The sequence below is a fragment of the Ips typographus genome, linkage group LG2, assembly GCF_016097725.1.
Source record: "Ips typographus isolate SLU linkage group LG2, UJ_Ityp_2.0, whole genome shotgun sequence".
Taxonomy (NCBI): Eukaryota; Metazoa; Arthropoda; class Insecta; order Coleoptera; family Curculionidae; genus Ips; species Ips typographus.
Window position 1 is genome coordinate 18,891,005 of NC_138423.1, and position 12,430 is coordinate 18,903,434.

Genomic DNA, 12,430 nt, shown 5'->3' on the forward strand with positions numbered 1-12,430 from the left:
ATGTCTGAGAAGTGAAAACCGGTCTCTATAGTATAGTTTGTTATAAATTGAAAATAGTTTCGTAAAATTGTTACAAGATACACCACACTATTTCAAACTGAATGATTAAATGAGAATAATGAAATAGTAATAATAATTATGTCTTTTTTAAAATACATTTTCATTCAGCAGTTGAGCTAATTCAAGCACAAGAAGATTACAACGCGTAAACCAAACAAAAATTACAAAAATTACTGAAATTACCAAAAAAAAAACAATTTTGAAATTTCCGCCTACATCAATGTTATTTTTAGATTCCCGAGAAACATGCCTGGCACATGAACTAAAGGGACAAAGTAATATGCCAGGCAAGTATTGGGAATATACTTTCATATACTGGGCACATATCTGGCATATATTTGAGAATATACCCCTGTCTGTAAAAAAATAACTGCCAGGCATATTCCAGGCATACAATTTTGCGATGTAGAATTTAGCAATTGGACCGTGCGGGGAATAACCGAACACAACTTTTGTCATATTCTAGTTTTGTTTGATTTTCCTTATGTATTTTCTCCTCTCTCTGTCCGATATTTAGAAGAACCTTTTCTTTTGCAATATTTTGATGAGCCCAGTTAGCACCGGGAATGAATTTTGATGTAAAGTAACTACTTCTAGTAAATTACGATTATGTATGTTTATTATACAAGGTTTCTCTCTAGAGAAAGCGCCTCTGTTTTCGAAAACTATTATATACTATAATAAGCTTTGAGAAAAAAATATCTTCCCAAATGTGACCACGCTGCTCTGTGTGCTGGAATAGTATATTCTATATTAAGAGCGGAAAGTATATATTTGCCGCTTGCACATGAAATTTGCAGCTTGAGGCGAAGCCGAACGCTGCAATCATGTAAAAGCGGCAAAAGTACTTTTGGCTCGAAATATAGACGATATTTTTTCGACGACTGCTGTGGGGTGGATTAGAAGGACAACTCACATCATTTTCGTCGCTCGAACTCATTGTCACCGATAAATCACTTTGACGGAATGTGGTTATTTCAAACAGGTATGTCAAGCGTTGTTATGGAAACGCCGAAAAAAGTTGGTGACTAGATTGTTAGTAGAAAGCGAAAACGCTCTAGAGCAGAAAATCTCTCTTTCTGCTCGCGCGCGGCAAATAACCCCTTTCTGCTTCTAAATGGAAGCGTACATGAGGTACTTTCAAAGTAAGTCGTCGAAAAAGTATTTTTACGACGTTTTTCCAAAACACCCGCTATCTCCTTTCCCATCACCTCGATAAAATAAAACACAATAGTGTCATTTTATTTTCATAATCTGTCGAGAGAGAAATAAGGGACAGCTCAAAAAGCTGTATGCATGCTTGCTATTGAAAGTTGGAAAAAGAAGAAATAAAATGCCAATGTTACTCACTCGTCATATTGAGGCCGATCCACCGGAGATCACAACGCAGTCAGCCACCAAATACATGTCCACAACGAAGGACAGGACTCAAGACGTCCATAAAATTCATTTCAAATTCATCATTTTTTCAAATTAAAAATTAAAAGATTAAAAACTAAAAGTTAAATTTTCGTACTGTTCTGTGATAAAATTATCAAAATCTGTCTACTGTGAAAATTAATTATTGTGTAAAGAAAACGACGAAGAAATGCTATTATTCGAGTTCAAGCAAGTGTTGACATCTATAGAAACTGTTGCATCATTTCCAGTTGTTGCATTTTTGCTGCATGTTACGCCACTGTCGCAATGCTTATCGTATTCTTTATGAGTGCGAAGAAAGTCCGAATTAACGTGCAATTCGAGTTTCAAAAGTCCACGCGCCCCGAAACGGCTGACTGATTGCGCGGGCTCACATGACTGCAGCTTGGTAATTTATCGAATTTAAAAAAAATCCAATTAAAGGTGATTCTTCATTACGGCTGACCCCGATACTTTTTTAATCAGTCCGTTTAATTTTTATGCTTATACATTAGTACTTGACAAATGAGCGCGGTTTAAAAATATACCAATAAGTTAATACTGTTCATGACAAGTCTAGAGAAACCCTATTTTTCTGTCTGAGAACAGTTTTTGTCGGTTTAGTGTAGAAGTAAATATGTCACCCAACATCATGCATCGATTCATCAAAAAATTGTTTTATTTTGCACCCCTTTTAAATTTTTTCTACTTAATTTTACAAAAAAAAAATGTCAAAATTAAAATTCGTACTAATTTATTGAAACAATAAAATTACCTATTTTTGAAAAAACAACTTTTTCAGAAATGTATATTATTTGAACAATCATTGTTCAAACCTAAAATTAGGTTTTTGTCTTTATTTAAAAGTGAAAGCGACCGCAAATGGAAAACTGTCCGAATCCAGCGATTGTCTGAATAACTGTGCGTGTTGCCAGGCAACATCGCCTTTGCCCCCTGACAACGTAGCTTTAACCCAAATCTTCGTTTTCCCTGCAAATTTATCGCTCTTAAATACTGTAGAATCTGAAAATATTACCATACGTCAGTGTCATTTGTCATAAATAATCTTTTTCAACAGGTACCTATCATTAAATCTTCCACAATGTCATCACAGCCGACTTGAGCTCGAATCGTTGCGTTCTCGTAAATGGCACAAGAAAATCTAACGGCCACTCTCTCCACTTTTATGGGGGATGATTCAGGAAATTCAAATTTCCAGGTTATAGTGCCATCTTTGCCATTTTCTGTAACAAATAAAGTTACAGTTTGAAGAATACAAACATGGAAATTGCAACAACCTTTTCTAGCTAGATAAACTTGTTTCCAATCTTTTTCCTCTTTTCGGAACACATTATCAAACTCATGGCATCCTGACGCCCAACCATTCTGACTTTCCATCACTTGATTGCCTGACACTAATTGGTAGGCGTCCTTTACAGGTGAATAAAACAGACTGGCTCTATTTAAAGCTAGTTTTCCTGGATCAATTTTCCAGGTAAAGCCACTGGCGGAAGAAGTGTCGTGAAACTCTCCCCTAGTAAGTCTCCACGATAAGTTACCCGATTGTCTGCCTTGACCATCCTCCTCACCAGGTTTTCTATTGAATAATTAATGTTTCAGCCTAAAATTTAAAAGCGCGCATTGAAGCAGTACTTCTCTGTTAAAAACTCTAGCAGTTCCATCAAGGCACGTTTAGTTAAGTATTTTCTGCGAGCTTCTGATAGTCTTTGTTGGCGCCTCGCCCTCAAATCCAAAAGCGTGTTAATAAGAGCTGATTCTTCACACATTGTGCGTCGTTTTAACGCTTGCTTAAAGTCACTAGTGTATCTCCAGGTGACATCTTGGACCTCTTCATTTGAGTAAGCGATGACGTAACTTATAGGTTTCTTCCATCCAAATTCGTAAATTAGCGGCTGATCACAAATGTTTTCGCAAGAATCACAATGAAGCCAACGCTGTTGCGCTATTGAGTAAACCTAATAAAAATCAACTTTTGAAGCAACATGTTTTAGTTTAATTAATGAAGTAAATACTTCAGTCCAAACGTGATCAGTTTCATCAAAAACGATCCTAGCGTCCCAGCCCATACTCCGACAAAATAACGTGAAAACATTGGCCCATTCACCGCATCGGCCTCTACGAGTTTCTAACAGAATATTTAAGTCTTCGTATCGGGCAAAAGGGGTAAACTGATGACATGATGTGCACCTATGCAACTAAATTGAACTCAGATGAATTTTGGCATTCATAACACTGTTGCTACCGTTACCTCAACTCGATTAGTGTACTGACAGTATTTTTTATCGTGAGTCATGTGAGAGAACTTGGTTTCATCACTGCAAAAGTCGCAGGAAGGGCTGTTTACCCACGTGAAAAACGATTCCTTAAACCACTCTAACAGCTCCAAGATTAACATGTCTTGAATTGATATTTCCAAACTTTTCATTTCTTCTGTTTACAATAAATTTACTAAAGCAAGGTAATAATTTATTAGCTTTAAGAAAAGCTTACTACTAAGTTTCATTTGATGTTGGTAGTCTCGTAATCGTTTTTGGGCGCTATCCTCTAATACAGTCAATGGAATGAGCTTTTTTGCCCTTTCAAGTATGGCTTTATTAGCATACCTCTGGCAGGAATGGAAAATAGTCTCTATTTTACCCAAGAACGGATGAGTATAACGCTAATTTAAAATTTGTTTTAAACAAGTTTGCAAGCATTTCAAATAAAACTTACTTTAGTGAGTGGCATCAGTACAATTGGTTTGATAATTTCTTGTTCTCCTGATGAACTTTGACCCTGGAAAGCAATTACCTTTTGTGAGCACAAACTAATCCAAAAGCTTTACCAAATCTTTAAGAAATTTCCTTCTTTATCTCACTTCAACTTGCAGGTTTTATTATGTGTCTGTCAAAAATTAATTTTCAAAAATAGAATGACTACTTTTCTCTTGTTAGTTTACACATATTTTGATTATTATTTTGTTTTAAATTATTTGATTGAAGGCCAGAAATTGGAGTATGTAGTCTATTGATATCTATATCATATAAATAATTGAAGAACTAGATTATTCTTCTTCAATGGTCATTTACTAGTGAATCAAAGATTGATACATTATGGTCAAGTAATGGAACTACAATTTTGCATGGATATAATGTGCTAATACAAAACTTCGAATTTGCAATGTTTGAAATAGCTAATCACCTCACTAACACATTAATTCATCTAGTAGTTAATGTTTTTCATATGAATTCACAGATAGAAACATCAAGATACTTTTGTAAAGTGAACATTTTGGTTGGATGGTCAATTACTAGTACCCTATGTTGAAAATAGTGACAGGACATGTAAATTTAGAATTAATGTAAACTCATTATTATAACATACTATCATATAAAATATAAATCATAGTAGATACCCTTTTTGAAAGCACACTGTAGGTATCAATGATTAAACTGTCTTATTATTCTATAAATTGGATTAAAACAACAGTTTTGACACCTTAAATGCAATCAAAAAACATCCAGACTAAAAAAGTCAGTGTAATGGAATAAACAAATCCTCACCTCTGAGCTATTCTGTTCAACTGAATCCTTCCACATTACTAAAGTATCTTGTAAATCTTTCATCAACTGTAAGTTACAGTTTTGTGGCACAAAAAAGTAGGCGGGCTGCTGAAATTTCATAAAATAATTATTATAAGACTATTAATACTAATCTGTTGACTTTACTTCAATACAGTTAAGTAGCTTCAAACAGTGTATCCCTGTGGAAGAATGTAAAACATTTTTAACCACTTCAGAGTCAGATTTACTGAAAGTTCGGTGCTTGAGATCACTTGGCTCTTTCAGCATGTTTTCTAGTCTATGTAACATCAAATTAACTAATTCCAGCGACTCAGTTTGGGGATGTTTGCCTAACATATCCAATAGTGTCTCAAAACTCATATTTTCACAAACTTATGGAAGACCCTCACAACGTAGTACTCTTTACTGAAATAGTTAAAGGGTGTCTAATTTATGTACACGTAGAACTTATGACTAGAAGTGACTGAAATTAAACTGATAAACTAAAAAACTGATTACTGATGATATTTGTTTTTCTGTAACTAAATATCATAGGTTAGGTTTCGGTTTTGCTTACGTCATTCTGTCTACAATCAGCTGAGTGACAGTGGCGTACCATTTTACGTTTTAAATTTCGGAATGGTATAACAACAAACAATATGTAAGTTTTTATATTAAGTTATTAGTTTATATTCACACATACTTTAATGTGTTTTTATATGTATCTTACAAATAAAGCAGATACAATACACACGTACCTACTCAATCAGAGATTTCTTCAAAAAAGTCTTTATTAGAAAATAACATTTCCAGCCTCTAATGATAAATCCACATGTACATCACACGTAAATCACAGCACTGGTCATAGTTTGTGATTGGTAAAGGAAGACCAGCAAGCTGACAGCTGCTTTTTTTGACCACCAACTGCGCTGAGATTTACGTAAATGCTGCCCATGTAGACTTAGCATTTTGACGTGTAATTACAGTTATAAAAGTTGTGTTCGGTTATTTCACGCTACACCAAGCAGACTTAAATTTGACGAGTATCACATGACACTCTATTGTGTACGATTAGCGCAGACACGTGATCACTGTCAGATTATCGTTTGATTGGTGGAAAGAGGAAGAACCGAGACAAAATCAAAATGCCGCGGCCCTGCCATTTCGATAAATTTTAGTAGCGTCGGTAGGATAACAGACACATTTTCGATCTTCTTCTTCAATTAACTCCAAGGCGGCACGCAAAATTTCTTCAAGGCAATACGTCAGTTGGCTCTTGCTAAAAGGCTGGTTCAGTGGGGGCACGTGGACAAACAACGTCCTTTTCTTGTCTTGGGTCAGAGACACGTAGTAAATAAATTCGCATAAGTACCTGGAAAAGTTTAATTCAGTGGAAATAAGCTTTACATGCAACTTTAGCGTACCTTCCAGGATCATTAGATAAAACAGCCTGAAGTAAAGGATCAGTATTTAATTTTTCACATATGGCATCAGCACGTAGCTCAGTTTTGAGGCAATCATCTGTTGTGTTTAACTTGCAGCAAGCGTTCTCTGGACACTTCATTTCAACATCTTTTCTTTGGTAACCGGTTCGATTTGCTTGAGTTTCTAACTGGATTTTCTTCGTAAATGACGAGACACCTACGTGAATGACTAGCTACAATAGTAGTAAATTATTATTTTCATTTAATCATAATTCTAAGGTGAATACTTTAGGAGTGTAACGTTTCCACAACAAAGGCACGTTTTCCTCAACGTATTGGTAGGAAACTGGAATTTGGTGTTTGATGATGTTGTAACCCTCAATTTTGTCAGGTAGTGCAGACACGGCCTCCCAACTGGCATTTACTTGGTGTTCACCAAACGGACCAAAACCTGTTACTAGGACGTTATTATTTGGCTCCGTCATCTTCTAGGGAGGCAAAATATCTGAAATATCTGCGTTTTTTACTGATTTTGTTGCAAATAAAGGAGTAATCACTCGTTGACAAATATGGTTGGAAAAATATCTTAGAAGGCTTTCTTACCACCATTCGCACCATCACAAGCGTTAACAAAATTAAATTTAGAATGAATGAAATTTGAATATAAAGTTGTTTTCAAAACACACTTAACAAGTGTCGTTAACTTAAAATAAGACGGTGTATCTAGCGGAGTAGCTGGTGCAATTGGCGGTAAAACTTAAAAACAAATAAACCGTACGCCTATGAATAAAATGTCAATTGTCATACAAATGAAACGTCAAGTGATTTTGAAAGAAAACATGGCTGCGACTGCTCAACTTGGGAAACAAATAAAATTAAAAATGTTTTGAGTGATTATTTTAATTTTCAGGATAATGTATCCCAAAATGAGATGCATAGATATAAACATTAGGCAGGCGGCCTTCATTCTACTCACTTTCTTAGCGAACAACATCCAAACAGGTAGAAAACAGACACAAACAGATTTAACATACATAAACATAAAGTGGATTTACAGCGGATAACAGTATAAAAACGTTCGGTGCCGATTCGAAGGAAAATACAAATTTACAAGAGGATAGCAAGGATATCGGCCCACTAGTGAGTACAAAAATAAATTCTATATTTACCTCTTTATCAGTATTTTGGGCACCCCAATGTCAACATACAGCACAACACTGTTTTATTTTTTTCAATTAAGAGGTGGTGGTCCCACTGGGCGCGCACTTTAATGTTAATAATTTATCATATTTTTAAATGTCCCTGAATATAACACTACCTTGTTTTTTTTGTAAGATAAGATAAGCAAAATTGGAATTAAAATTTATTAAGTTGCTGCTGTACTAGAAGTTTAATTTGAAATAATTAAAGAATGCAAAACAGTTTAATTTTCCATGTTTGAAGCTTACTTTATCAACATAAAAGTGTTAAAAACTTGGTAAATATTGCAGTGCAAACAACTTGAGTTTAAAAATAGAAAATATTATATTCAATCCTTGAAATGCCAGCTTGTGTCACTCTTCCTCTAAAATAATTTTGAAGAATGATTATTGTTTTTAAATGTTAAAAAAAAATCTACTTCTACTCATTTTCCTAATTATGCTAGTAAGTAAATCAGCTAGCATGCAAGCTCCTGCCAAAATAGCAAATATTCCAATTGGCAGCAAGTTCTTTGAAGGAATTGTGTACTTATACCTTTCATACTTATCACAATAATAGATAATAGCCATTACCCCACCTAAAACAGGGTTTTATGAAACTTACCAAATTATTCATAACATTTTTTACCTATCAAGTTCAACACAGCCCCAATTACCATAAAAAGGTACTCAAGCATATAATCCAAGTCATTCATAGCCAAAACAATAAGACACACTACCAAAATAATGAGGTAAGCACATTGTCCTATAGTGAGAATGTCATGAATCCAGGACACATTATTTAAGTTGAGGAAAATTGCTCCCATAAGGCAAAAAACCTGTAATACTTCATCTCATAATATGTTATATACAATTTTTCAATTAATTTACCAAGGACATTAGCTTTATAATAACTCTAAAGCGCATTTTATTTACTTTGCTTCATAATTCAACATCAATGTTAACCTTTTTTCAGGGTGACTCAATCTTAAAATGTCCTTCAAATGCTGAATGTACAGATTTGCCAGTGCCCTGTCTAGAGTGTGAACTAAATACAACATGCGTCTATGGCAGTGAAGTAACCACAAAATGTCGTATGAAGGCTCAAGTAAAGTGCCAAGTGAGTTTTGTCTACTAATATGAAATTGGCTTTTTTCTTCATTATCTCAATAATTTATTGTTGATTTGTTACTGTATTTTTAATGGTTTATTTAAATGAAACACACTGGGGAAGCTAATATCTCAAAAAGTACTATATTAGGGTTGTGAAAATTTGTTAATGTGAAAATTATTTAATGAATGAAAAAAGCCTAAGACAACAATATGTAACTATACAATTTATTATAACATAATTTCAATAATTTTATTTTTACTAAAATGTTTGAATTATCATATGCTTGGTTTATAATTTGAGCACAATCTTTGATGTACAGTTTAAAGTGCTTAATTTACACTCTTTTACATTAAATAATGCAATACTTTTTTTTTTTTTCATCATATTTTTATTGAATAACAGATACAATATTTTTGACTGTACAAACTTCTAACAGTTGTTTAACAGTTAAAAACATTCTAGGGGGTTAAGCAATTCAACAAAAAATATATCTGTCGATATTGTTATCAAACAGAGAATTGGGAACACAAATGTGAATTGAAAGCCACTTGTGACTCTACAGCCTCTCCTAGAGATATTTATACCACAAATTGTACCGTTAGTGGTGATGTACTCTGTTTAGGTAGATTTTTAAATTGTTCAATACTCCTCAACTAACAAGGGGCTTTCAGGTCATAGGACTTTCAATAAGAGGGTAATATGTAACTGGACTAGAGGCTACAGATGGACTACAGCCTTGGCTCTTAGTATAACATTGGGAGGTTTCGGAGCGGATCGATTTTATTTAGGACATTGGCAGGAGGGCATTGGGAAACTGTTCAGCTTCGGAGGATTGGGTGTTTGGACTATTATTGATGTTGTCTTGATCTCATTACATTATTTGGGTCCGGCTGATGGATCACTTTATTTGTAAATTAAGACTGATTTGTATAGTTCTAATATCTAACATTTTGAATTGAAGTTCATTAAATAATACATTTAAAGGAGAAGCAGTGATGTACCATTCTTTTTCCCATGCAAAAAAGTATAACACACTCACACACTTGTTTTTTTCTGGAAACTTATTAGACCACTTAAATGTTTAGAATATTCATAGTTAAAGCCTTTTTATAGTAAATTGGTCTCAAACCTTATTTTCCAAAGATAAAAATCGCGTAGGTAAGTAATAATCACGTTAGGTGCCAGTTATATGAACTGATATTTCATAAATATGGAGACTTGGCACCTTGATTCAATTAACCTAATCTGTGGACCAAAATAACTGGAAATAGTTGGCATTTTTCAAGTTTTACTTTGAGAAGCACAAAATTTTATTATATTGGATAGTTCCAACAAATCACGACGATTCACCCTGTAAAGTTAAATAATAATACAGTAATTATTGTTGTTGTTTATTTTACAAATAAATACAAGGTTAAGAAAATACTGAACTGTTATTTATTATAATAAAACATGTTATTTATTTATATCAAACACCAGACTAAACATATCTATTATGTATAAAGTATTAACTAATTTATTAAAAATTTTCTTATCAGCCTTAGTTGTATTAATGACAAGTAATTTCAGCATGTCTTTAATATTGAACTTAATTTGGTAACTAGGTTATTTCATCACATTTTATCATCATATGTTTTGGACAAGGACATCACCATAATATCAGTAGTATTGAGCAAAACTTGGAATGGACTTGTTCTCTTTTTTCCTTGATTGGTATAGCAAATGCAAAAGTTAACAAACTAACGCAACTTCGTCCTCCAAAATTTGGCACAACTCTGATTTTGTGCATTCCTCTACTTCATCTTTTTCCATCTAAAAATAATAAAACACTGATTTAACTTGACTGATAAAAAAATACTGGACTTACAACAATCAATCCCTCATCACATTTTTCTAGTATTCTGATTTTCAACTGCATTAATCCAGAAGGCACATTGTCACTGTTCTTCAAACAGGTGTACTCATCCAGCACCTCAATGTGTACACTTTTATAAATTTTCTTTTGGAATCCAGTCACTCCAATAATATTTATTCCTGGAATTTGACACCCCACCTCAAATTTGTCTATATCATGTTCCAATCCAATTGTTGTTAGATTATCAATGATTTTTCTAAGTGTTGGTCTTTTAGCTAGTTGCACATCCATGTTGTAGTTTCTAGCCATTTTTTCTGGTTGTATTTTCAATTCTTGAAACAAATGGGGCTCTTCATAATATATACAGTATAGCAGTAGTTCCAAACTGTCTTTGCATTCAATTTGTTCTCTCCTAATAGCCTGAACTATTTTTGGGGTTACAAATTGCTTGATTAGAGTGAAAGATTTATGGTGCATCATCCACAAGTATAAAATCATTTGTATTAATGAGCCTGGGTCACTCTCAAACTCCCCAGAATCAATTCTAACTCTAATTTGAGGTAATACAATTTCATCAATGTCTGTTTTACTTAGGGGGTAGTTTAAATTGCTCAGAGCCCACAGAAACCTTTTGATATCTTTGGATCTAGGTTGCTCTGTTAGATATACTGATTTAGTATTTTTGTAAGTTGATGTTTGAAGTAATTCTAGGCATCTCTTAGAAAAAACACTTAAAATTTGTTCATCATAATACAAATAATCTGCATAGAGGGCTAGAATATGACACAAGCTAGTAAAAGAATAGAGGTATAAAGTTTTATTAAAAAACATGGTGCATTTAATGGAGTTGAGAATATCTTCATCTTGGTAGCGATTGTGTCTCAAAGTTTTGACTAAAGTTACAAACACTGCTGGATCATTTAAAACACACAGATTGTCATTTATATGAATCTTAATTTTTTCTAATAGGATGTGGTTTTTAATTTTGGTACTAGTTTTGAAGGCAGAGTTACATACTATACAAAGGTCTTCTTGAGTCAAAATGTCCACTAGTGGTTTGTTAAACAACTTTAAACATTTACGAATCATATTTTGTGCCTGGATATTTCGTTTCATAAGTCCTATGTAGAAAAGTAAATGAATTAATTGGTCTTTATTAAGCTGTTCACTGTTTGCTGTTAAGTGTTCTAAACCAAGCAGGAAATAACGACTTCTGGTTGCTCCTGAACCAATTACAGCAGTAAAGGCACTTAATAGTTTTAAATTGTCTTCAGGAGTAAATGAATCAATGTTCTTGCAACATCCTTCATCAATAAGTCTAAGTAGCTCTTTTGCCTGATATCTATCAGTAACTAGAGATTTGTCAGATAGACAGTTTATAATAGTTGATACTTGCCCTGCATCCAGCATATTCAAATTCTGTGATTGAAGGGTGGCAATTAAATCCATTTTTAAGCTTTGTGGCAATTTATTGTGTTCCTGGGGTTTAGTAGTCTTCAAATAAAGAAGGAATCGTCCAGTTAAGGTTTCTGGAGTTAAACGTGAAGGAGCTTCATTTAATGCTGCCATAAATCGCTTCACCTGGAAAAATCTCCATTTTTCCCGGTATTTGGAAAATTGCCGAAACAGGTTAATCATGTTTGATGTCAAAGGTTTTTAAAAGTATTTTGCATTTTGCCGCTTTAATTTAATTCACTGTAATCACTAGTCGATGGATGATCACTGTTCTACTCTACACTGTTCAGCAAGTTAAACTGGAAACTGGCACAGGCAAAGCAATTAACAAACAATATGGAAAATAGAATTTAACCAGATTTAAATTTTTATTGAGGTTAGGT

At 33.7% G+C, this 12,430-nt stretch overlaps 5 protein-coding genes across 8 annotated transcripts; 1 reads left to right on the forward strand and 4 right to left on the reverse strand.

Annotated features, from left to right (window-relative positions):
* Positions 1-2,195: 2,195 nt before the first annotated feature.
* Pngl (N-glycanase Pngl) lies at positions 2,196-5,538 on the reverse strand. Of its 2 annotated transcripts, none has more exons than XM_081973318.1 (10): positions 5,187-5,538; positions 5,022-5,126; positions 4,192-4,254; positions 3,970-4,138; positions 3,728-3,909; positions 3,492-3,674; positions 3,112-3,434; positions 2,757-3,055; positions 2,541-2,702; positions 2,196-2,481 (listed from the first exon to the last, which is right to left on the reverse strand). In XM_081973318.1, exons 1-10 carry the CDS (start codon positions 5,400-5,402, stop codon positions 2,315-2,317), a joined length of 1,869 nt encoding a protein of 622 aa, XP_081829444.1. In that variant the 5' UTR covers positions 5,403-5,538; the 3' UTR covers positions 2,196-2,314. The 2 variants fall into 2 exon arrangements, with proteins under 2 accessions (XP_081829444.1, XP_081829443.1); XM_081973317.1 differs by having other exon boundaries at positions 5,022-5,129; positions 5,187-5,536.
* Positions 5,539-5,794: 256 nt separating this feature from the next.
* On the reverse strand, positions 5,795-7,701 carry LOC145724862 (pyroglutamyl-peptidase 1). 3 transcript variants are annotated; one of them, XM_081973339.1, is made up of 4 exons: positions 7,615-7,701; positions 6,733-6,950; positions 6,446-6,678; positions 5,795-6,393 (listed from the first exon to the last, which is right to left on the reverse strand). In XM_081973339.1, exons 2-4 carry the CDS (start codon positions 6,928-6,930, stop codon positions 6,162-6,164), a joined length of 663 nt encoding a protein of 220 aa, XP_081829465.1. In that variant the 5' UTR covers positions 6,931-6,950; positions 7,615-7,701; the 3' UTR covers positions 5,795-6,161. The 3 variants fall into 3 exon arrangements, with proteins under 3 accessions (XP_081829465.1, XP_081829464.1, XP_081829463.1); XM_081973338.1 differs by having other exon boundaries at positions 6,733-6,959; positions 7,615-7,699; XM_081973337.1 differs by lacking the exon at positions 7,615-7,701 and adding an exon at positions 7,422-7,502 and having other exon boundaries at positions 6,733-6,933.
* On the forward strand, positions 7,263-9,726 carry amx (TM2 domain-containing protein 3 almondex). Its single transcript, XM_081973340.1, has 5 exons — positions 7,263-7,447; positions 7,503-7,585; positions 8,600-8,743; positions 9,200-9,359; positions 9,409-9,726. The coding sequence occupies exons 1-5, from the start codon at positions 7,360-7,362 to the stop codon at positions 9,648-9,650; spliced, it is 717 nt and encodes a 238-aa protein (XP_081829466.1). The 5' UTR covers positions 7,263-7,359; the 3' UTR covers positions 9,651-9,726.
* LOC145724868 (uncharacterized) lies at positions 7,951-8,653 on the reverse strand. The gene is made up of 4 exons (XM_081973350.1): positions 8,515-8,653; positions 8,273-8,462; positions 8,064-8,222; positions 7,951-8,009 (listed from the first exon to the last, which is right to left on the reverse strand). Exons 1-4 carry the CDS (start codon positions 8,548-8,550, stop codon positions 7,999-8,001), a joined length of 396 nt encoding a protein of 131 aa, XP_081829476.1. The 5' UTR covers positions 8,551-8,653; the 3' UTR covers positions 7,951-7,998.
* A 430-nt stretch (positions 9,727-10,156) lies between the features above and the next one.
* LOC145724850 (FAST kinase domain-containing protein 5, mitochondrial) lies at positions 10,157-12,412 on the reverse strand. The gene is made up of 2 exons (XM_081973321.1): positions 10,605-12,412; positions 10,157-10,549 (listed from the first exon to the last, which is right to left on the reverse strand). The coding sequence occupies exons 1-2, from the start codon at positions 12,228-12,230 to the stop codon at positions 10,469-10,471; spliced, it is 1,707 nt and encodes a 568-aa protein (XP_081829447.1). The 5' UTR covers positions 12,231-12,412; the 3' UTR covers positions 10,157-10,468.
* Between the last annotated feature and the right edge of the window lie 18 nt (positions 12,413-12,430).

What these genes read in the sequence shown, in the direction of transcription:
- Pngl (XM_081973317.1), bottom strand. Translation starts at nt 5,402, where the DNA reads ATGAGTTTTGAGACACTATTGGATATGTTAGGCAAACATCCCCAAACT. An exon ending in AGTTTATCTAGCTAGAAAAG is followed by an intron (nt 2,703 to 2,756) that starts GTTGTTGCAATT and finishes TATTTGTTACAG; the next exon opens with AAAATGGCAAAGATGGCACT. An exon ending in TGTGGAAGATTTAATGATAG is followed by an intron (nt 2,482 to 2,540) that starts GTACCTGTTGAA and finishes TAATATTTTCAG; the next exon opens with ATTCTACAGTATTTAAGAGC.
- amx (XM_081973340.1), top strand. Translation starts at nt 7,360, where the DNA reads ATGTATCCCAAAATGAGATGCATAGATATAAACATTAGGCAGGCGGCC. An exon ending in GCAAGGATATCGGCCCACTA is followed by an intron (nt 7,586 to 8,599) that starts GTGAGTACAAAA and finishes ACCTTTTTTCAG; the next exon opens with GGTGACTCAATCTTAAAATG. An exon ending in AGGCTCAAGTAAAGTGCCAA is followed by an intron (nt 8,744 to 9,199) that starts GTGAGTTTTGTC and finishes AAAACATTCTAG; the next exon opens with GGGGTTAAGCAATTCAACAA.
- LOC145724862 (XM_081973337.1), bottom strand. Translation starts at nt 7,487, where the DNA reads ATGTTTATGTATGTTAAATCTGTTTGTGTCTGTTTTCTACCTGTTTGG. An exon ending in GGATGTTGTTCGCTAAGAAA is followed by an intron (nt 6,934 to 7,421) that starts GTGAGTAGAATG and finishes TTGCCTCCCTAG; the next exon opens with AAGATGACGGAGCCAAATAA. An exon ending in TTATCTAATGATCCTGGAAG is followed by an intron (nt 6,394 to 6,445) that starts GTACGCTAAAGT and finishes AAACTTTTCCAG; the next exon opens with GTACTTATGCGAATTTATTT.
- LOC145724868 (XM_081973350.1), bottom strand. Translation starts at nt 8,550, where the DNA reads ATGCGCTTTAGAGTTATTATAAAGCTAATGTCCTTG. An exon ending in TTATAAAGCTAATGTCCTTG is followed by an intron (nt 8,463 to 8,514) that starts GTAAATTAATTG and finishes GAAGTATTACAG; the next exon opens with GTTTTTTGCCTTATGGGAGC. An exon ending in GGCTGTGTTGAACTTGATAG is followed by an intron (nt 8,223 to 8,272) that starts GTAAAAAATGTT and finishes ACCCTGTTTTAG; the next exon opens with GTGGGGTAATGGCTATTATC.
- LOC145724850 (XM_081973321.1), bottom strand. Translation starts at nt 12,230, where the DNA reads ATGATTAACCTGTTTCGGCAATTTTCCAAATACCGGGAAAAATGGAGA. An exon ending in GTGATGAGGGATTGATTGTT is followed by an intron (nt 10,550 to 10,604) that starts GTAAGTCCAGTA and finishes TATTATTTTTAG; the next exon opens with ATGGAAAAAGATGAAGTAGA.